Source organism: Lytechinus pictus, chromosome 2 (genome assembly GCF_037042905.1).
Source record: "Lytechinus pictus isolate F3 Inbred chromosome 2, Lp3.0, whole genome shotgun sequence".
NCBI classification, from domain to species: Eukaryota; Metazoa; Echinodermata; class Echinoidea; order Temnopleuroida; family Toxopneustidae; genus Lytechinus; species Lytechinus pictus.
The window spans coordinates 70330409-70354281 of NC_087246.1; the positions used below are offsets into that span (position 1 = coordinate 70330409).

Here is a 23873-nt window from a genome sequence, read left to right on the forward strand (position 1 = left end):
TTCGGTCAACTAGCATACGCAGTGCAGACTCGCACACACCAGCCCCTAACTCTCCCGAAACGACAGGCGTGCATGCCAGCGCCAGCAAACAAGTGCAACCAGCGGAGAGCGCTATAACTTGCCTGAGATTGTGTAGTTGGATCCAAAATGAGCTCCAAATAAATTGATGGGAATAAATGCGTAATTTTCTCTGGATGGTCATTTGAATTGATATTCAATGCTGATATAACGATTGTGAGGAAAGATTGTGGAATATGAGTTATGACGATCAAGAATTAATCCTGATATATGATAATCCATTTTTTATTTTAGACACAAGAGCATGCGATCGAAATAAATACGAATGTTTCGGATCGAGCTCTAAATTTATATAAATTGTTATTGGATGTTAAATAATTAGGATTTAATAAGATTTTATGGCCATTCGAAAAATATTGACAATGTCAGCAAAGTATGTTATGTTCATATGGAAGAATTAATAGTATTATTATACTGGCATTATTTTTACTTATTCCATCTCTGGACGTCTCCTCCGAGCTCCGAGAAAAAAAGCAAAATGCGCATGCGAGTTCGATGACGTATGACATATTTTCCATTCATTAAATCAGAGCCCAAAGTTGGGCACAAACTAGCTTCAAATTGATGGGAAAAAAATATCAAACGCAATTTTCTCTGTTTTGTCATGTAAAATGTTATTGTATGGTGATATTACGATCTTGAAAAGAGTTTCTGCATGTTGACAATGTTCGAGAATCAATCCTGACGTGATAATAATTTAAAGATAAATAAAGTGCACTCACTCAAGTCGATCGTCATGTGATGTCCGCGATTGAAAATTGAAACGAAATACAAACGTTTCACATCAAGCTCTAAATTTGTATTAATGATTATCATATGCAAATTATTGTTAAATATTACGATTAAATCATGTTCTATGGTCATTATATTAATATTGTTCATGAAAGCAAGATTTATTTACGTTGATCACGTCAATTCTCCGGCTATTTTCTGGTTTGATTAAAGCACTGAACATGCACGATCGATGGCGACTTCCATTCATGAATTCATTGTGCATAAATTATCTCGGCACGAGCAGACGAGTAAGACTCGAACTATGATCGAAATAAACTTCAAATTAATGGTGAATATAGGCATCATAAATACACAATCAGTTTCATTTTGGGGGCAATAGTGCTGTTGTCGATAGGCCTCATATCGACATTGATGTCGACATACAAAGGATTTTCAATGTTTCCGACATGTCGACATGCACGCACCCACATCGACATGTAAACATAAAATAAAAAGGGGTCTAGCCTAAAGTCACGAGTGTAAAGCTTAGCTGAAAAGTTAGAAGCATTTATCCTCAGTAATTGGCGCGATTAAAAGGTTTATTCAGCTTAGCAGCGCATTAAATGAAAAAAGAATACCTGCGAGCTGCACGGCAGCAGAAATTCGTCAGTGTGCGTGCGGGGATGGCCTGCCCGATCGAGCTGCCCTCGATCCCGACGATCGCTCTAGATCTATATCTAGCGCTATAGTGAGCGTAGCGTAGTAGCATTCCCGTACCCATCCACGGAAATATGTATCCATCGCTATTCACCGTGCTTGATAATACGTTGCTTCTCGAATGCATTACTTTTCACATAAACGTGAGCAGCAGCAAACATGTGTTTTTGTCAAAGTTGTGAACGCCGCAATTGAGCGCTTACTTCATATCACAAAGTCACAGAAAACTTCCCTTCCTTCGTTTGGAGATCGTTGCACGGATCGCCGCGGAAGTGATACTGAAATTATCGGTCGATTTTCATTATTTTTTATTGTCAATTTGAGGAGCTTGCGTTTGCAGCACATGTGTACCAGCGTATAATACGCAATGATCACTGTTGTAATTGGTGATTCTCAAATTGGCTCCGAGTGTTATTGCGCAATGCTTTCGAGACCGGATCGTGGTACAAAAACTTGATTCTCCAGAAAAAAATGTGGATTAATCGGTGATTTTGGAAGTGAATTCACTCTAGCTTAGTGAAAATGTTTCCCGAACTGAGCCTTTATTATATAGATCTAGATCTAGTGTGGGGATATCACTCGTGTGAAGGTGAATACATATGATTGAGAGTGTTATGTTCCACGATCGAATGATTTTTTTAACGTTAGGGAGCCTAGGCTAAATTACAGTCCCTTTTTTATGTCGACATTGTCGGTGTCGGGATTAATTTTTAAGCGACATGTCGACATGCATTTTTGTTCCCGACAACAGCACTAGGGGGCAATATAAATCAAGTAAGTAGTAGTCAAGTTGGACATAACTGTTTATTTTGATGATTGATTGTGTGAACCAAACGAATCGGCCGGCCGACGTATTTTTTTTTTTTCGATGCACCGATTTTGCAAAATCTGCACCGGCGTTCGATGACATCGATCGAACACCGATTGAAAATCGATTCGACTCGGGCTTGATTGATATTTATTTTAAATCGCTTGCACCTCAAAACATTTTTAAAACATGTTCCTCCGATCGGTCATCATTGAATTCTCTTTAATTTAATTTGCCTTTGCGACAGAGTCGGGAAGATGCGTCTTGTATATTTCTTCTACGAGAGCAAGAGATCATTGCTAATAATAATTCTAAGTCGCTAGCTCCTCAAAACACGTCTAAAACATTGCGCATGTCAGCAAGTTCAACTACATTTTATTTGCCTCTGCTTCAGATCAAAACAAATCATCTTCTTGTTTTTCTTCTTCCTCCGCTTTTGTCGGAGATAAAAAAAAATCCTCACCATCATCTTCTTTCTCTTCCTCAGCTTATGTCGAAGATCAAATCAAATCATCATCATCTTGTTCCTCCTCCTCCTCTTCCACTTATATCGGAGATCAAAACAAATCATCATTTTCTTCTTTATCTTTTTCTTCCACCGCTTTTGTCTGAGATCAAAATAAAGCTTGTCCATTCAGAGGAATAGCGCTCTGCCGCAATGCATGTCGCCACATGTTTTTTGTCTTGTTATGTTTTGTTTAATCTGATCTCATTTTTTTTCCCACTCGTCAAAAATCAGAGTTTAGAAAATTTAGAAAAGAGGAGATAATTGGATAGGGAATTGCAATAAAAGTCGGTATTATTTCAAAGTTTTGACATGATTCCAGGAATTATTTTCAAATTACATATGAAAATGTACTTCTTCTAGCATGTTTTTACCTGCTCAATAAAATCTAAAAGTTTTTTATTCTTATCTCTTTATCACAGGCATATAGAAAGCTTGCCAAACAATATCATCCTGATAAGAACCCTGAATATGGAGAGAAGGTATGTCCTCAATTTAATGATTCACTGCCATCCAAATCAAAGTTTATTCCTACTGATGCATAATGGTAAAAAACAAATCATATCTTACAATTTAAGAATCCAAGCCAAGCAAATATGAACAAATTCAAGATTTTGAAATTGTTTAAAAATCTATGAAACTTGTGGATTGTAGCATATATGAGTTGTTTTTACCACTATGCATTAATGAGAATCAACTTGGATTTGAATATATGGCACAGCCCCTATAAAATGAAGCCCTACATTGTACTGTATGAGTAGTTATATGTTATGAAAAAGAAAGACAGATTTTCTACTGCCATGTGAAAACACATCATTATTGAATAAAGAACCATGTAAACGTTATTCTTTAATTTTGTTAATTTGTCATTACACATGCATTACAACAGTCTGAAATATGGTTACCCCAAACAACAAAGCGATCCTTGGAATGCTCTTTAGATACATGCCACATTGGTTACTCTTATATGTCATATTGATCACAAAAGTGTAGTTTTTGAAAATTTTCTGGTCCTGGAAACTATTCAAACTGAAACTCATAGAGCCAATCACTTAAAGTTAAAGACCCAGACCAGACCCAAAAATGAAATTGACAAATCATATGACAATCGAAAGTTTATAGACTACTAAATACAGCAATGTAAGCTTTATGCATTTTCACCGCTTAACAGCCGAGTATTTTGCTTAAGAACAGCTCCAATTATCGGGCTTAGAAAACAGGCTCTGTTGTGCTTTTCACCGGCCTCGAGACCGTGACGTCACATTGTGTGAGAAGCGTCGTGATTCCTTCGGTTTTTACACAGAAAAACTGGGTGATTTTTTTGCTTCCAGATTACGCATTACATTTTCTTCACTTCTACCACAGAGTGATATCACATATATTTTTTCCTGCACGCTTGAATTTATGAAATCTACAGTTTTGTTCTAGTTTTTGCCATATTTTATTTCCTGCTTATATGGCGCAGATTTCAATTCTATCTGAATTCAAATTATGTGTAACAACTTTTCCTGACATAGCAATTTAGGCCCAATAAGAGCCAAACAAAGAAAAATGACAAAAAGGGTAGTGAATAGTTGTAAGTTTCCCCCCATTTCAACACTGAATAATTGTGAGTGCCATTTTCATCTGAAAATGAAAAAAAAATTGAATTCATAATCTGGAAATCAGAAAAATCACCCAGCGTTTTTGTACACAAACCTATGGAATCACGACCCTCCATACACAACATGATGTCATCATTTCCATCTGACGTGGGGTTGCTCAATCGAAACAAGTTCGGGAGGAGCGATTTCTTTGATTTCTATTTATTTATTTTAATAATGGAAGGATATATATGTAATATTTTTGGTATATTTGTATTCTATGAATCATTACCTTTCTGTTGATGTATGGTTGTCTGTACCCCGGTCAGGGTCTTTAAGGGGGAAGATCCCTCTTTCCCTTCTTAATTACCCTATGTCTACTGAGCAATAGAGGTCAAATAAGGAATTAACCTGTGTAGAGGTGTTGATTTTTACCCATGAGGTAAATAGCATAGTTCCTTGGCTTAATTGATCAACAAGACAATTCAAGGAAAGTTTACTTACGGTAATTATTTAATAGTGCATCCATTGTCTGAGTCCAGCATCTCCTCCATATGTCATGTGTTATGAATTTCATTTTTTAATGGAACATGATTAATACAAATATCTCTTTTAGAAGGAGGTACATGTGATATGTCTGATGATACATGCACTGCTAACACATGACGTACAGAGGAGCTAACTTGTCTGTGATGTCATTTTATCAAAACTTTTAAATATCATAACTAAGTTGATGTATTCTTATCAAACCTGCACCAATATTTCTCTGTATTTTTTTTTTTTTTGCTTTTATTAAAACTGACTTAATGTTAGGGTAAACTTCCTCTTTAATAATAAGCCTCTCCTCACAATAGTCACTTAATGAAACCCATACTAGGGTCTAAAAGGTGTCAAGTCCCTGGAGGATTAGAAAACAATTCAAATTTAAATGCAATCTTGAGTTGAAATACATGTCAGGAAAGGAAACCACGTTACATTTTGGTAAAATTATATTTGTTTTACAATGAGTTTTTTTGACCAGCTGTATAGGTATAAATGCCCAGTATGCATTATTATATTGGTCAGATTGTTCCCTTTGGATCAGCATAGGAAATACATGAGGATGATAGGCTTATTTGCTCTTATGACAGTGAGAATTGCCCATAAAATTTGCATAGTGAAATGCTTTGGAGTGACCATCTTTTTAAATTTGCCCCAATGTCTGCCTAAATTTCCCTAGAACAATTAATTTGTACATGACTGCAGAATAATGACATGCTTTTACAGCATAATTGCTTGTGCAAAAAAGTAGTCTTTGAAATGAAAGAAATACATATAGCCCTCAAAAGTTGGCAATCGCCCCACTGAGAAATGCATATTATTTCCTACCTTGCTTAGGAAAGACTTCTAGTGGGCAATTTAATAAAAAGTATGTCCAACCACCTTCATGTAATATTTCAGTTGCAGAACTTAGTGGCTGTGGCCCTTGCTTATATTTTGTCCGGGTTGGCAGCCCATTCCATCCGCTTCTAATTACCACCTTAACAAATGATAAAATCTTGAACCATTGTTTATTGCAAATTTGGGCCACTTTTCATCATACTATGATGTTAACTTCGTACCCAAAATATCAAATAAAAAAGAAAAGTTTGAAATTTAAAGATTTTTAGATTAGAAATGTAATTTTTTTCTTATTTTGATTCTACCCCCAGTTCAAAGATATCAGCTTTGCCTACGAGGTGTTGTCAGATCCTGAGAAGAGAGAAACCTATGATCACTATGGATTGGAAGGTTTAAAGGAAGGTAGAGGAGGTGGAGGAGGAGGTAACATACACTTATTCATTCATTGTGTTGATATCATGGAATTACATATTCATTGTCTAGGCAGAAAATTGTAAGCAAATAAATCACCTTTGGGTGAAGGGGATGGGCAATCACTTTCAAGGCAAGTGAGTACATCCAACTTGCTGAGGAAGTGATTGTTGCCTATTCACCTGAAATCAAGAGATGATTATGTATGCTTTATATTCCACATCTGGAACCACTATAAAAGAAAAAAAACAATATTCATACTTTTCTACAAGAAGGAATTTTTATATAAAAAAATTATGGTTCCTTTATAAAAGTCCTCTAATTGAAGTTTGTTTTTTACTGCTAGCATGTATGTGCACAAGCATCTACATGTAGATCTTGTTCGAGCTAGATAATTGTGACCCACAAAGGAATTTTACTGGCACAACAAAAAAGTTGAGGTGCAATGCACTTATATATATTTTGCATAAAGTTTTACTGCTACAATATAGCATTTATGTAGACTGCACAGATCTAGATCTGCATGTAAGTGATCAGCGAAACACAAAAATTTCATCACCATGAGTAATGATTGATGGGGATACTACCCTTTATCATGTGACTGAATTCTGACCAATCATATAGCAAGATTCTTAGTACATATATGTGGAATATAATACTAAATAAATCGAGTTTTAAAAGTCTAGTCCACCCAGAAAAAAGTTTATTTTAATTACTAATCAAACAAGCATAATGCCAAAAATTTCATCAAAATCAGATGGAAAATAGGAAAGTTATAACATTTTTAAGTTTTGCTTATTTTTCACAAAACACTTTATATGCACAATTCAGTGATATGCAAATGAGAGACTCAATAATGTTCCCCACTATTTCTTTTGTTTTTCATTCTCTGAATTTTATACAATATTTCATTTTTTTTACTGATTTGACAATGGAATAAAATGGAATAATGCCACATGTTCAGGGAGGAATAAAACTGTTTCACAGGACAATGAGGAGACAATTAGAATATTTCATATTTCATGTGATGAAATACAAAAGGAATTGTGAGTGGTTGATGTCATCAGTCTCATCATTTACATACTGAACAAGATGTGAATATAAATGTTTTGTGGATATAAGCGAAAGGTTAAAATGTCATAACTTTTTTATTTCATACCCTATTTTGATGAACTTTACAATCTTTTTATTCAAACAACTTCTTATTTGGTGGACTTTTCCTTTTTGAATAAGTTGTTGGGCAAGTGCTATTTTGAAAGGGCACATTTCATACTACAACACAAATTAGGAAATTTTAAAGGGCATAAAAAATGTCTTTAATGAGAGGGACGTTGAAGCCAATCCATTGGGTATCTACAAGGTCATGGCCTTCTATTAACCCCTGGCACAGGTACATGACAAGAACCTACATTTAACTTGAATGTTTACATGTAATTGCTTGATTATGATTATTGTAACTTGATGCACTTTAAACGTTTGCATCATAAAGAAAAATAAAATTGGTATATATATGTTTGTAAATGTGATTTTGCTCATTATAATTTTGTTTTATGTTTCAGGTGGTATGGAAGACATTTTCTCCAGTTTTTTTGGTGACAATATTTTTGGAGGTGGAGGTCATCCATTTGGTGGAGGGAGAGGTTCTAGACGTCCAGGGAGAAGGAGAATGAAAGGAGAAGATACAATGCACCAACATAAGTAAGATCTTCATTTTCAGTTATAAAGTTTATTACAGAAGGGGAAAATAACTGGAATCTGAAAAAAAGAGTTGAATTGAAGTGGAAAGAAAAAATCCAAGAAGGAAAGAAGGAGGGGTGTTGAGTCAGTAATATGAAGAAAAAAAACATATTTGTATGCAGTTTGAATGTAGATATGATACAGTTAGTTTTCAGTTGAAGTTATGTAGAAGTAAGAATGCACATGGGTTAGTCTGCAGGCACAGACCTTTGGTTTTTTGGGGGGCAATTGGCATAGAGCATAATGCAGAGTCTGTGTTATTGGTTGAAGTGTCAAATATAAGTCTGTGCTTGCAGACTACACATGGGTAGCATCATCAATTGAACATTGAGTGGTGTGTGGGGAATCATTAGACAGATTTTCCTAATATATAAAGTCATAATGTCTCCTAGGTCTTTTTATTATCCTTTTAGCCTCATGTTCCTCCAAAGAATACATTCTAGAAATTACATTTTATACTCTTTACCCTTATCTTCCCAAATTGTGAATTATTTATGAAAATGGGGTGTATAGCAATTATCTTAACAAGTTGAGTAATTTGATACACATTCAACTACATTATCAATAATGTTACCAGGTTTTTTTTTTTTTTTTTGGGGGGGGGGGCATAATGACCTAAGTGTTATGTCATATTTTTCAGTTGAATTATGGGTAATAGCATCCAGACATCTCATATTTTCCTTCCTTTTTCCCCCCTTTTTTTCATTTTATGTCCTTTCCCCCATTTTGCACTACTTAGGAGATCAGTTGCCCCATCCTCTGATTATCCATATCATTCAATACTAGCTATAAATGAGAATTTAGTTTGTCATAATTAATATGAAGAGCATAGTAAACCAGCCTGTTCTATTTGTGGGTAGTATTAACAAATCAGTGTGTTTCACCCATCATCCACTTCCTTTGTTGATAGTATATATTAAAGTTCTGGATATTACAGTGTCCAACAATGCAGGGAATGGAAGGAGAATACTGTATTTTGATTTTGTAATATTTCTTACAATACAAGGCATTCACCCCCCCCCCTTGTAATTTTCTTTTAGAGTATCTCTTGAAGACTTGTATAATGGGAAAGTAGCCAAGCTGCAATTGAGTAAAAATGTAATCTGCACTTCTTGTGGAGGGTAAGTACAATATATCTGCATTTCAATATAATTTAGCAAGGATTACATACAATTTGTCACCATCCTCCCCCCTCCCCCTTCAATAAAAGTCTCTTATTCAGGGGTGTTGGTGATCACGTTTAACCCTTATTAAACTGGGGGGGGGCAATTTGACTTCTTCTTTTTTACACTTAAATTAGCATAATTAATGATAACTGAGATTTTTTAATAATTTGATTTTAAAGTTTTGTGGATTATGCCATGTGTAATTCATGTGCCGATTTTTGTTGCGATTGTGCGGCCAGCAGCGGATATCTTAAAGGGGGAGGGGCTGAATAACCCCCACATCCCTTAAATTTCAAAATAACCTTTTTTAATCTTTTTATTGCTAATTAGCCATCCTTTTCCCGATCCCATGCTCTTTTCTTAAAGACATCTTGTTCACATGGCCCAGTCATCTCAAACTACTTTACAGTTTACTTCTTTTATTCTGATGATCTTTGGGCATTTGTTTATCATATTTCAAGTATTCTGTTTGTCGTGATGGGTGCAAGTCATATATGCTATACAACCAGTGTATGATATTGATATAGGTGTCTTTTAATATTGGTGGATACCTTTGCTTATATTCTGATTACGGTGGTCATATGATGTTTGTCAGTCAAAGTTCAAGTCTTTTTTTTTGTATATGTAGTGTTGGGGGCAAGCCAGGCGCTATGCAACCCTGTCGTACATGCCATGGTAGAGGTATCAAGGTGACTATACGACCACTAGGTCCAGGAATGGTCCAACAGATGCAATCTACTTGTCCAGATTGTAGAGGAGAAGGTTTGTCTTTTTCATAAACTAATAAATATAACAAATGTTTAAATTGTTGTTAACCCTAACTTACCTGGGCTATTTTGTGAGCTTAAAGTCTGAGGGGGGGGGGGGGGCTTCATGCAGTGGACATATCAGAAAAAATGTCATTGGTGGGCTGTTAAGTTGAAATGTAAGTATTTAATTTCTTCTTTTCAGCTTCGCCCCCCTCAAGATTTTGCATGTATTTACGGAGGTACAACAATTTAACAATACATGTAGCATGAAGCCATTATGCATTAATGATAAAACTAACGGTACATTTAATTTCAAATAGAAATGCCAGTTGTTGTAGAAGTCTGAATGTACTTTTTAACAAAATAAAATAATAATTAAAAATCAATCAAGCATAATGCTGAAAATTATATCAAGATCGGATGTGAAATAAGAAACATACAGATTTTTAAAGTTTCACTTATTTTCACAAAATAGTTTATGTACAGTGTACACTCTGGTTGCTTTACAAATGAGTTGACCAATAATGTCACCCACTCACTAATTCAGTTGTTAATTAAATGAGAAATGTCAAATATCACACTTAAGATAAGTGTAATTTAAAAATGTTATGACTTTTGAATTTTACATCAGATTTTAATGAAATTTTTAGCCTTCTATGTTTGTTCGATTTTTCTCTTTTATGCAATTCAACTTGTTGTTTGTGTGGGCTTGCCCTTAAACTTAACCATTCAACCTTTGGTGTATTGCTCTTGCAGGTGAAAGGATTAATGAGAAAGACAGATGTAAGAAATGTAATGGAATGAAAGTGAATAAAGAATCAAAGATCTTAGAGGTTCATGTTGATAAAGGAATGAGAGAAGGTCAGAAGATAACATTCAGAGGAGAAGGAGATCAACAGGTAACTACTAGTATACTTTGGTCCAAATATACACCTGTATGTCATGTCATCATTTTTTCTTTCCATTTCACTATTTTGATACCATATTTCTGTAGAGCATGAAGCAGTTCCTACACAACCCAAATTTGGTGGGAATTCTGTGGGTGCCGAAGACATGACCTTACGTAATTAGCCCTTTTGAAATTGATTATTGGCCTCGTTAAGAATCAGGCCAATAATACATTGACTTCACTGGGGCTAATTATCTATTCATGAGATTTTTGTGACCACATTGTCCCATTCCCACCAAATTTGGATTGTGTGAGTATACCCAACCCATGCATGGTATAAAAACATGCTGAAAATAATATTTAAAAAAATAAAAGGTTTTTTAACATTTTTTACTTCAGTACTCTATAGCTTCGCTTATCCTGTTGTATCTGAATGTTGATATCTATCTTTTGGTAACAAGGAAAAGTTCATGAAAACTGGACAAGGGACAATTCTCGCTACCCCAAATAGCGATTTCGCCGAGATCCGGGAAAATCCCTGTAACGCGCATTGCATTATGGGATAGCTTTTCGGTATTACAACTTCCTGTTCGGAAGTCCAATGCACTGTTTTGCCATTCAGATCAACAGTGCAGTGCCGTCATGCACAACAACAACGCTTTTTATAACCAAATAAAAACATGAATAAAAATTATTTTCATGCAAAATATATTTTTCATTTTTATTTATAACTCAAATGGAATCAAAACAGACCAAATTAAATAAAAAGTATTATAATCTGTACATATTACGCTGATTGGCATCGATTTCAGCGTGGTGGAAAACTCAGTATCGCGAACCTCACGCGAGCATGACTCTGAACTGGAAGTGGTGATGACGACCCGACGGAGTGAGAATTATCTCGTCTCGCGCATTATGAGATTTTTGTTCCTATTTGGGGTAGCGAGAACTGCTGTGATTGCATATTGTAATAAGTGAAATTGGGATAAAGGGCTGTGTATTTCCAGTGTTTGTTTGGTTTAACTCAGTATAAGAGCTTGGATGTGGCAAGTTTTATTATTGATTTTTTTTTTTTCTTGGTTTATTCATTTTATTTATTTTTTACTATTATTATTATTATTCTTATTATTTTTTTTTTTTTGGTGGGGGTCACTATTGAGTTTTCACCCAAAAAAATAAATAGTAGGTCATATAAGTTTTAGTAGCAAACCTTAATTAATGTTCCATATCATCCAAGTTTTTGCTTTTTCTATTTCTAGGATGTCTTTCCTGACCAATGGTCTGTTTGCATAGAAAGAATATGTGCCAAAGGAACTCTGGAAGGAATTGCTGAGAAAGAAGCAAAATAAGCCTGGCATTCTAGCCAGATGTTTGGTCTTTTTTAAGCAATTATGATACACTGTCCCACATGTGCATATCTGTGTCATTGTTCTTGGGTGTGATCATTGCAGCTTAGATTTCAGTATTTCACAAAGTTCAGTCAATATAACTGTACTAGATTTAAATCTAAAATGTTATAGTGAAAATTAATCTTGTTTTTACAGATATTTCTCATGAAATCAGGGTTTTCCAACAACTACATTATCTTACGAATTTGTTTTTATTTCTTTGTACTTGACAGCCTGATGTTGAATCTGGTGATGTTATTATAGTGTTAGTGGAGAAAGAGCATAACCAGTTTAAACGAGTGGGTAGTGACCTCTACATGGAACATACTATTGGAATCACGGAGGCGCTATGTGGGGTCCAGTTCTCATTAACACACTTAGATGATAGGAAAATTCTCATCAAGTATCCTCCAGGAAAGGTCATCCAACCAGGTAATGATAATAATAATAGTTAACATTTTTAAAGTGTTTCATACTCTGTGTTTCTAAGTGCTTTTCATTGTAATTATTTCATTTTGTTCTTTTTAATGAATTCAGAAATAAATACTGAATTGAATTGAATATGAATATTATTTTTATTATTACCACAGTCATAGGATATTGTTGGGGTAATTTCATTAGCCCCCCCCCCCCCCTCCCGCTTTAAAGATAGATATAAGTTGTGATAATGATTTCCATATGAGTTTGTACACAATCCAAAGAATGATCACCCAAGCATCTGTGTGTATGAATGAATAAATATTATGTGCCATAGAAATTCAGTAATGGCTGAGATATTAGCAAAATAAGCATTGCATTTCAGCCAAATATCTGGTCTTTTTCCAATCAATGATAATGCATGTACACTGCCCCTCATGTGCTTATCTTTGTTGATGTTCTTCAATGTGATTGTTAAATTCAGTTTAAATTTCATGATTTTTCACAAAGTTCAGTTTATGTAAAACTGTACCAGATCTAGATATACAATTATATAGCAAAAATTAACATTGGTTTTACAGAATTTGTCATGAAATCAGTGTTTTCTTGAACTACATTCATTTATCTTTGATAGTGTTGATGTCATGTTTCTACCGTGGTTGAAAAATTACAGATTGCTGTGCCTAAGTGGAATCTCTTAGGACCATGGAAATCTGTTTGACTAAGACAAAATTTGATTAGATGTAATATACAATATATGTTTCTACCAGGGCGCGACAAACCCGCTTGCCCGGGGCAAGTGAAAATGACGGGCGGGCAAGCATTTCTCAAAGTCAATTGCCCGATCGGGCAAGTGGTTGTTTTGAAAATAAAATAATAAAATGTCAGTGATAATCACAACTATCCATGCTATCTCTCATATATTGTCAAACCAGTCAAAAAACAGTGGAAACTGATGTAAAATCAGCGCCAAATACAGATAATTTATCGGCAGGTACCTCGTTCGAAGAACCGTGCCATCTCATCTTACGTTCCATGTGCGCATGCGCTACTATCTTGCGCAATTTGCCGATGCAACCCCCCTCCAAAAAAAAAAAAAAAGGCAAACGTGGCTAAAATTTCACATTTTTAATCTTTGAATACATGAAATGGACGTCTATTTTCCATATTACCTTGAGATTGTTTTGATCTAGTTGGAAACAACCGAAATAGAAGAATATTCAGCTCTTTCTTGACTCTGATTTTGATGATGTTACACTCGGTAAATGTTTTTTCTTATTGTTGTCCCACATGTAGACTTTCATGGTGTTGAACAAGTGTTAATGTTGCAACACCATGAAAGTCTACATGTGGGACCACAATATAAAAAAATATTGACCGAGTGTAACATCATAATACGATGATGAAAAGACAAGAGAGAGGTGAATATTCTTAATTTTCTTGATAGTTTCCAACAAAATCAAAACAATTTCAAGGAAATATGGAAAATAAATGGCATGGATTTAAAGGAGAATGAAACTCTTGGAGCAAGTTAGCTTTTGTGAAAGCAGAAAAATCAAAGAATAAGATCAACAAAAGTTTGAGTAAAATAGGACTAGCAATAGAAGAGTTATGAGCATTTGAATGTCGAGATCACTAATGCTATGGAGATCCTCCCATTGGCAATGCGACCAAGATCTATGATGTCACAGATGAACAACTCTCCCCTTTTGGACACTGAAAATATACCCCAAAACATCTCTTTTTGCTCATTCTAATCATATGACAAACGATTCATCAATGATATAATGTTGTGAAACCTCTGTACTTGTCCTCTCATAAAGAGAACACCTCACCTTGTGATAAACTCTATAAAAGTGAGAATATAAGTGAAATAAGTACTAAAGTAATGAGGGAGTTGTACGTGTGTGACATCACAGATCTTGGTCGCATTGCCAATTGGAGGATCTACATGGCATTAGTGATCTCAATATTCAAATGCTCATAACTTTCTTATTATTCATTCAATCTTCCTCAAACTTTCAACAATATGTTTCTTTGATTTTTCTCTTTGATATGGATTCAGCTGGTTTCAAGGGTTTCATTCTCCTTTAAAGATGCAAAATGTGGAATTTTAGCCACTCCAGTTGGTGAAGGCCTTTTTTTTTCTCTTTTTTTTTTACATCATAAAACAATCTTTTCCAGAATCAAGAACGAGCTGAATATTCTTCATTTTCTTAATAGTTTCCAACTAAATCAAAACAATATCCAGGAAATGTGGCAAACAGATGACCATTCATGGATTTAAAGATGCAAAATATGACATTTTAGTTTTTTTTTGTTGTTTTTTTTCACTTTTTTTAACCTTTAACGTCCATTTAGATCTACTAGTACTATAGCAAGTTTTTTTTTTTCAAAATAAACATAATGACTCAGGCCTACTTTGCTGAAAATATACTTATAATTATAAATGTGTGTTCTTTACTGTACATGATTCTCAATTGTTTTTATTTTATATGACCTTCATAAATAATAATAGTACCGTAGTAAAAAAAGAATAATGAAAGAAAATAATAAAACAATTGGGCAAGCAGTTTTTTCTATCGGGCAAGCAAATATTTTCATCACTTGCCCGACAGGGCAAGTGATGAAAAAAAATTTGTAGAGGCCTGTTTCTACATATTCTGGTGTGAAATAATGGTTTGAGTTGGGTGATTATTTGACTGCTAAAAGCTTGCATAGTCTACTGTATCTTGGGGACAATATGCATGTCCGTATGTGATAATGCAAATCATATTCCAAACACAAAATGTCGAAAACATGTTACAGGTATTTACTTTTCTTAAGTGAAAATATGAGAATGCAATTTGAGATTCATTCTTAGGTCACTAGTATTATAGTGTAAAATTAAATTTAGTTTCTTTTAAAACAAAAATATGCAAAGTCTGTCATAATTTTATTAATGACAGCAGTTCTATCGTTTCTAGTGATATGTGGAGCATTGTAGCTCAGTGGATTAGTCTCCGGACTTTGAAACAGAGGGTCGTGGGTTCGAATCCCAGCCATGGCGTAATTTCCTTCGGCAAGAAATTTATCCACATTGTGCTGCACTCAACCCAGGTGAGGTGAATGGGTACCTGGCAGGAATTTATTCCTTGAAATGCATGTGCGCTGTAATCTTAGTAATTACGGCTGCCAAGCTACAGCTGGGGTAATAATATCCAAGTCCTTTGGAAGCGCATAGAGACATTCATAATTCTGATATGCGCTATACAAGAACTGTGTATTATTATTATTATTATTATTATCACCTCCTGAGAAAACTATTTGCTCAAGTTGTATCCTACCTCCATACTGAGACCAGTGTGATTACCAGTACCATTCCTTTTGTAACTGACTATCTGTGTGAATAAAATCTGAATTTGTTATTTTTTTAAATGTTGTATTGTGTCTCTCCAGGCTGTAAACGAGTTGTTGAAGGAGAAGGCATGCCTCTATACAGGAATCCATTTGAGAAAGGAAATCTCATCATCAAGTTTAATATAGAATTTCCACAGAATAACTTCACATCGGAAGAAAAATTGAAGGTAAGATTTCATTGTCTTATGAGCTTGACTTTGATGGTAATGACAAGTCAAAAACACTAGATTGGCCAAGGCCCATCATCATTTTTGTCCCATCTAAATAGCATAACTTTTTCAACTTTAAGATCATATCTTTACCAAGGTTGAGTTTTTAAAAAGTCATAATTTTGAAATTATAAACATCTATTTCGTGGAATATTATATAAAGGTGATCAAGTTTTAGGTCATGTGATTAATGTCAAATGTCATTAAGGGTCTTGGAACTTTGATCATGTGGTATCAACATTCAAAACTCAACTCAAGGTTATTATCTTAAATCTCTGAGACAATAGTGAAAGTAACCCTATGTCCCTATTCCATAAACTTTACATATAGCAGTTATCATGTATTAGCTAATAGATGAATGTAATTGAAGGTCAGTCGGTGAAGGTTTAAAGGTTTGTTTTGATTTTTAAATCACTTTTCATTGGCATGCTGGCCTGACCAATCAAAGCTAGTCCTGACGTAAGCAGTTGGGAACCGGTGTGTCTGATCATACTGATTCCTCATTTAACTTCTATATATATATATATGTGTTCATACCTTTCAGGAGCTTGAGCTGCTGCTTCCTAGTCGGCCTGAAACAGTCACACCAAGTGAAGATTCTGAAGAGGTAACAATGCTAGACTTTGAACAGAGTAATTCAACTGGTAACTCCCGTGAAGCTTACCATGAAGATGATGAAGATGATGATCACCCAGGTGGAGGTCCCTCTGTACAATGTGCACATCAATAACAGTAGCTTGGGTTTATCAGTTCTACTGTGAATCTGGCTTGAATGGAAAGCCACTCGATGAGGGCAGTAAGGAAGACAGCTTGATCAACTACTATAGAGTACCGAAGTGATGATGTCACATAATGTTTTTTTTATCCCATATTTTGGCAGAGCATGATGAAAAACATCCACAACCAAAATTTGTTGGGAATCAGTCCATAGGTTCCTAAGTTGTGGCATTATGAAAGCAGTGTAAACTTGGCGTGGTTCAAAACATGCACCTTGCCAATTTACACTGATATCATTGGGGCACTGATTCGTCTGGCTCTACATTGGGCCATGATAAACCGAGTCATGTCCAATTTTTGATAGATGGATATTTTTCATTATGCTCTGTACTGAACTTATGTCATAAAAATACTAAAAAACACGAAGAAAATTGATGATGTCACACTTTGGTACTCTCTTGATCAGTGCCCATTGTAACTCTAGTTTTTTTTAAGGGTTTTATATACCCATGCCATACATAATTTGGTATTTTAATATAATCTGTCTGAAAAAAAAAACTGGTCATTAAAGTATGGAGTGTGTAGATATTTTCCCTTCTGTCCATTAAATTTCAAATTAAGTACATTGTGCATTTTGTCTCGGGATTAGACCCTTATCATAAATCTGTATTGGTTGAAGAATGCTTTTTCTTTATCACTGGCTAGTAAATGATTTAAGAATTTTATGTGACAGAGTTAGATTCAATCTCTTACTCAATTCTTAGCACTTTCCTTTATTCAGGAGGTAGATTTACAATCCATTCACATTTGAAGACAATAACAATAAATGTTTAAAAATAATGGTACAGTTCGGGAATTCAGAGTACAGGGGCAGATATGGAAAGGGCTCGTAGACCATATGTATTTGTATTGGTGGGGGGAACAGCAAAAAGACATTGTGAGGATAATCTGAGGTTATGTCTTGGTTTATATGGTTCAGTGAATTGTGATATGTACTGTGGGCCTTATAACATAGGATATCTTAAAGAGTATATGTTTTTCAAGAGCCAAACGATAGAGTGGAACAGTACAGTGGAAATTGGGTCTCAGAGCAAGCACATGTTATGAGCCTCGCCCATGTATTCTGGATTCTCTGAAGAACATAACAGTTTAATAAATGGAACATGTCTCAAGGTAATCAAATCTCATCCTCTGTCTCTGTTGATATCAAGTGAATTTAAAGTGTTTGCATTACTTGTTCATTGTACACCTTTTGGTTGAGTTGGAGTGTTCTCCATTGATGAAAAGCCCTTCTCTCACATCAACCTTAACTGATCTGATCATTCAGCGCTGAACATCGTAGTTTTTACTTTCACTCCTAACAATTGAATTCACACTGTACCACATACCTTTGTACTCTGACTTGATTACATTCTTCAAGGCCCTGTCACACTTTATCACAATCAGCAAGAATCGAGCAGAATGAGCTGGAGAGAAAAATGAAAAATATTCTGGAAATATGGGGGGGTTCAAATCAAATTGACTTGATTTCAAATACATTAAAGTGACTCATCACACACTGGTCACCCTAGAGACATAATAGAGTCAAATTGAAAATTTGTGCTATGCTCTTGGATTTTTGAGGAGCATTCCTAAAAATAATGACTGTAATCTGAGTGCATTCAACATAATTGGACCAATTCTTGTGACCGTCAATTGCTTTTGTCTTAAAAATTTGTAGGTGCATACGAAGTGGAAAGAACATCGGACAGTGTTCAAATTCATTCAAAGTATCCTTTCAAAATTCCAGCAACATTTAAAACATATTGAACACTGGAAGAGCTGCAAAGCAGGGGAAACTTGACTAGCTGGTGGTCAAACAACAGTCATTTCATTTCAGTCAATTTGGCTTGATTCGGAATAAGTGTGATGGGGCTTTAAATTTACTTGACATCCAATATGTATAAATACCAATGACTCTGTGTATAGTTTTTAGGCTGAGGATGGGGTTAGATTACTTTGAAACTTGTTCTATGTATTAAACTGTTGTTTTCTATTCATTATTGTTATCAAGTTAATATCATGTCAATCTTTTTGGTAAGCCTCGCATTTCTTTTAGTTAGAATTATGTTTTCTTCATGCATTATCCTTTTGGCCTACCAAATTTTCAATAGATTAAAGTGACCTAAAAATAGGAGAAAAGAATATTAATTCCCATGGTAGAAACTACAGCTATATGTAATGAAGTGAAAGATAGATATGAATATAAATTACACAATGGTGTCTGATCCAAGAGCATTTCATTGAAGTTACAAGCCCTGAATTAAAAAGAATACATATATATCTGAAGGTCTTTATAATGTCCATATATCAGAAAATGTATCTCCTTGAACATGTTCATTGTTATTTCCACTTCCTGATATAGTATCTGTGTGTTTGTAATAACCACTCAATCAATTTAATTTTTCACACGATGTTGCATCAAAGTATGTTCATTTTAGTTCACTATTGTAAGTTTTTTAATGATTATAAGTTTTTTCTTCCTTATTAAACTTGTATAGGGAGACTTGAGTATGAAGAGTAATTGTCGTGTATGTACTCATATTTATTAAATAAAATTTTGATAAAGATTTGTATATTCTAAAGAGCAAAAGTAAAAAATTAAATGTAACATTTTATGTGAAACAGAAGTAATGCTTTACACACAAATGATGCATTACACATAGGAAATCGATAATATGTAAGTAGTCTGTACCTATATTCAATCTTATTTTGCAATGCTGAACAATTAATTATTTATTATTTGCTACAGTTCCATCTCTCTTTCGAGTGAGATGAAATTTTGTGTTTTTTATTGCTATTTGATTTTTTTACATGTATAAGCAGAAAATCATTAATGTCTTACAGTGGAAATATAAAAGAGACATTGTAATAGTAGGAATTATCAAGTTTGAAATAAAAAAAGTTTGAACCAGGCATATTACCGGGCTATATCATTAGTGGTATCTGATACTATGTTTCTGCGACCGGTATATATTTAATTTTTGCTTTCTAATTGCACCATCCCTGCAAGTTTGTGAAGCTTTAATTTATTTATGATCTGTCTGTACTGCACTAATTAGTCTTATACAGAATCATCTCCTTTGCACGGCTTCATTAAAAAAAAAATATGTTATCAAATCTGTATGAAGAAAGCAGCAAAATTTCATTTGTTATATGTTCATTAGACTTGCAATTCTTTGTATATAAGTACATTTTTCACTCGACAAATGCCCTTCCAGCCAATGCATTTTCCTTTTTTTTTTCAAATAATTGTCTACCTGGATGTAAAACATGATTGCATCTTCTATGATAACATCCTACACCTGAATTTAAAATAAGGGCTTTTATTTAATTTCCTATTATTCTTGTTCTTAAAATGTCCAACCATTGAGTACCCCATTCATTTTGATATGTTTAAACCTCCATGTGTGTCAGACACTTATGTAAATTAGGTTTATTTGTCATCCTATCGGCCAAAGCCTTGCTCACACCATTCTGTCTTAGGCTGCATATTGCTGCGTTAGCCTAAAGCAACGATGCACAGCTTCAAACGCAGCAAAATATTTTGTTGCCATGACACTTGTTTATCAGGCAGTAAAGTGAGGAGATAAAGTGAGGTAAACCAAATTTAGCAGTTATGCTGTGTTTGCCTATATGTAAGCTGCTCGCTATTGCTCATTGTTGCTTGTCCTAGCTCACGTTTATTACCATTCGCCTTTGCTTGTCTAAATTTTGGTTTTGTTCAATTGTGGATGTTTGAAAAATGTCAACAAACCTAGCTAGAACACGAAACCTCTGTATTAGTCGGCATATTGACCTCATATTAGCTTGTTTCATTGTGTTGTGTTGCCTGTGGTTGTAATTATCTGTGTTGAGGCAATACATAGCTAATGAATATAAGCCCAGAATGCAAAGGTGTGAGCCAGGCTTTAACCATAAAAGGACTACGCTATTTGAGATGTAATGAGGACTGGGGGTGGGGGGATGCTGGCCCCCTACCGATCTCGGCTGCCGTTCGCAGATTTGCATCAAAATTTGGTACACACATTCTTTACAACATAAACTTCAAGCCAGTATAAAAGCAAAAATTCCCAAAATCATTTTTAAATATTATGAATAAAATATGCAAATTTATATGCAAAAACATTATTTGCATATTCTACACCCAATTTGACTTCAAATTATCATTTTTTCTCCAGATGTCATCTTTGTAATAAACCTTATTTATGTTTTCACAGAAAATATTGCAAAAGCCAAATTTTTTCTTGTGTTTTTCTTATTAGAATTTATTTGTTCATCTTTTGATTTTCATTGTGTTTCTTTACTCAAGGAATATTACAAACCATTTAAGATCTACATGTGGCCCTAAAGTAGACCAATTAGAATGAAAAATGATCACCTTTTTTATGAATTTCATCTCCCTTCAACTTTGTACAAAAAGTATAAAAATTAGCCATTTTTGGCCTGACATTGTCTCGTAAAAAGTCATGTGGTGTCATGATGCTATACCTGTATAGAATTTGATCTCAAAGTTTTGTGAAACTACAAAGAAAAAAGTCCTAAAATTTTGAAGCACTGTCAAGAAGTCATTTTTTATTTAAAGTGCAGTATTGTGCTGATTAAAGCAGAATATAGGTTTGCTACAAGCCTGATGATGACGCGATCACAATTTGAAATTGAATTTGCTTTTATTCCTACAGGGAGGCTGGAAATAGACTGGAATCTTGAGTATAGTATTCATACCACTGTTCAGAACTTTGATCGCTAAGATTTTATAGTTTGGAGTGTTCATATCAAAGTGCTATTACAATTTCTTTGAAAATTGGATTGCAACAGATTGTGTACTGGGCTTTAGATGTTATTTATGTACCTGATGAATATTCTGATGTCTGATCCAATCTTCATCTTATTTGATGAATTTTTTTCTTAAAAGATAGCATTTTGGCTTATGGCGCTATGGCAACAGAGAAAAGATACTATAAATCAGAAGGGAGTGATGAATTTGGAATTAGCACAATATGAATGCAATATTGTTGTGTAAATAAAACAGTTATAATACCATGGTGGATTTCTCCTAATATTGGTGGTAGAGTTATCTAACGAGTATGATATCATCATCTGATTTTCAAGGTGCTGCATATCTGTAGTTCAGTTTTAAATGGTTTTGCTTTTTCATGTACCTTCGGGTCTATCAAAGGAGTATACCAAATTATGAAATATTTGATAAAAACCAATCAGTCTATGACTGTAAGTAATAATACAATATTTGATGTTTGTTTCAAACATCAAAGCAAAAATATTGAGTACGAATATTGCAGTAAAGACAAAGAGCATAATATTCAATTAAGTTTCATGTAAGTCACCCTTATTCAGAGCTGCCAAGTAGTACGATTTTTCCGTATTTAGTACGTTTTTGCAACCAAAATACGGCAGTACGTTTTTTCTTTAAAAAATATGTTTTTTGTATTTAAAAAAAAAAAAAAGATCGAAATTTATGAAGAAAAATCATCTCTATATGTCTCTATTTCATGAAACGTACACAAATATGGTTATTACATCAATGTAATTTCAGGTAACTTGTTTTTTTTTTCAATCATTTTGTAAAAACAAGGGTGAGAAATATACACAAGTTTCAATGTTTGTTTTTTTTCATCTGCAAGAGCAGTGCACATTTTAGCTTGCATGCATCTTGAGCGCCGTGATGGGCGAGTGTGCCAAGCATTTTATTATGAAATACACTTTATTTGGGGAAAATACAAAATATTTATCTCACACGGTAAAAATACTGATTTTGGGAGATAAGAATACTGAAAATGCAAAATACAACTTGGCAGCTCTGCTTATTCCCATCGCAAACCATTTTTGTACCATTATTTTGTGTTATATTTTGTATTTATGTCACAATCAAATGTCAATAATTTGCCTGTTTTTGTGTTGCTATTGATTCCTTGTATTATCAGGGTTTGCCTGTTTCTTAATTCTACTGTCTCAACACACTGATCATCTCAAATTCAATCAAACAGTTTTGATGATGAAAGTAAAATCTCTGTGAAATCATAATAAATGTCATCGTAGGGAAAGAATACAAAATCTAGAATGACATGAAATGAGACAAACAACCAATATTATCACTCTTCAGATTTCCTCTCATCTTAAACTATAAAAGTCTCTTTTTTCCAGGGATGTTTTAATTTTGTTTTAAGTTTTGACCTCACCAACACCAGTACCAACAACAGGGATAATCTGAGGTCAATCCCAATATCAACCTGATATCAATTACAATGTTGTGGTTGGAGTTGGTGTAAGTCAAACGTAAGTTTGACCGATATTGCCATGGCAACAAGTTTTCACAATTCTATCTCCAGTTTAAGATTATGTGAAAGTCCTCTGTTTAAACTTTTCTAAGGGTAAATTCTGAGGTGTACCATGAAATTTATAAATTTCCCAATTCATGTGGGCTAAATTGATGATTTTGAAATTTAGTGGCAAATTTAATTGGACCGAATTCGTATGTGTGTTCTCCCAGTATATCAAACATGGTTAGTTCAGTATTTTGTTATGATCTGTGTTACAGCTTTTAATTTTATTGATATATGTATTATGTTTGGAATGATTACAGGTATGGATATTCATTATTGTTCAATTCTGGTTATGTGTGAGTGATTATATTATACTGCTGTGGTTCTGTAGATGCAGTAGATTAAGAATGATAATATGGGATGTGTAAAATATCAAGAAAATGAAAAACTAGTTATCAAAACTAAATCACAGCCAGAATCACACTCGCTGAATGATGAATCAGATTTGTTTATTAATGGATTGAATGATTGCATTGTAACTGGTTGATTGGATCATGGAGGCATAGAGTTCCTAATTGTGACATAGATTTTCCTTTATTTTGCATTTGAGCGTCTTGATACCATATTTCAGTGGAGCATGATGAAATACTTCCACAAGCCGATGGGTATTACTTGATGGTGGTCCA

At 34.2% G+C, this 23873-nt stretch overlaps 1 protein-coding gene across 1 annotated transcript in view; it reads left to right on the forward strand.

Annotated features, from left to right (window-relative positions):
• The window catches only part of LOC129255070 (dnaJ homolog subfamily A member 2-like), a 38549-nt gene extending 14879 nt beyond the window's left edge, over positions 1–23670 (forward strand). The window contains exons 2-10 of the mRNA XM_064095738.1: positions 3245–3304; positions 6097–6208; positions 7756–7894; positions 8974–9054; positions 9728–9861; positions 10605–10747; positions 12359–12557; positions 15981–16108; positions 16695–23670. Coding sequence (XP_063951808.1) covers positions 3245–3304; positions 6097–6208; positions 7756–7894; positions 8974–9054; positions 9728–9861; positions 10605–10747; positions 12359–12557; positions 15981–16108; positions 16695–16880 — 1182 coding nt within the window. The 3' untranslated portion in view covers positions 16881–23670. The remainder of the gene's footprint in view (positions 1–3244; positions 3305–6096; positions 6209–7755; positions 7895–8973; positions 9055–9727; positions 9862–10604; positions 10748–12358; positions 12558–15980; positions 16109–16694) is intronic.
• The last annotated feature ends 203 nt before the right edge of the window (positions 23671–23873 follow it).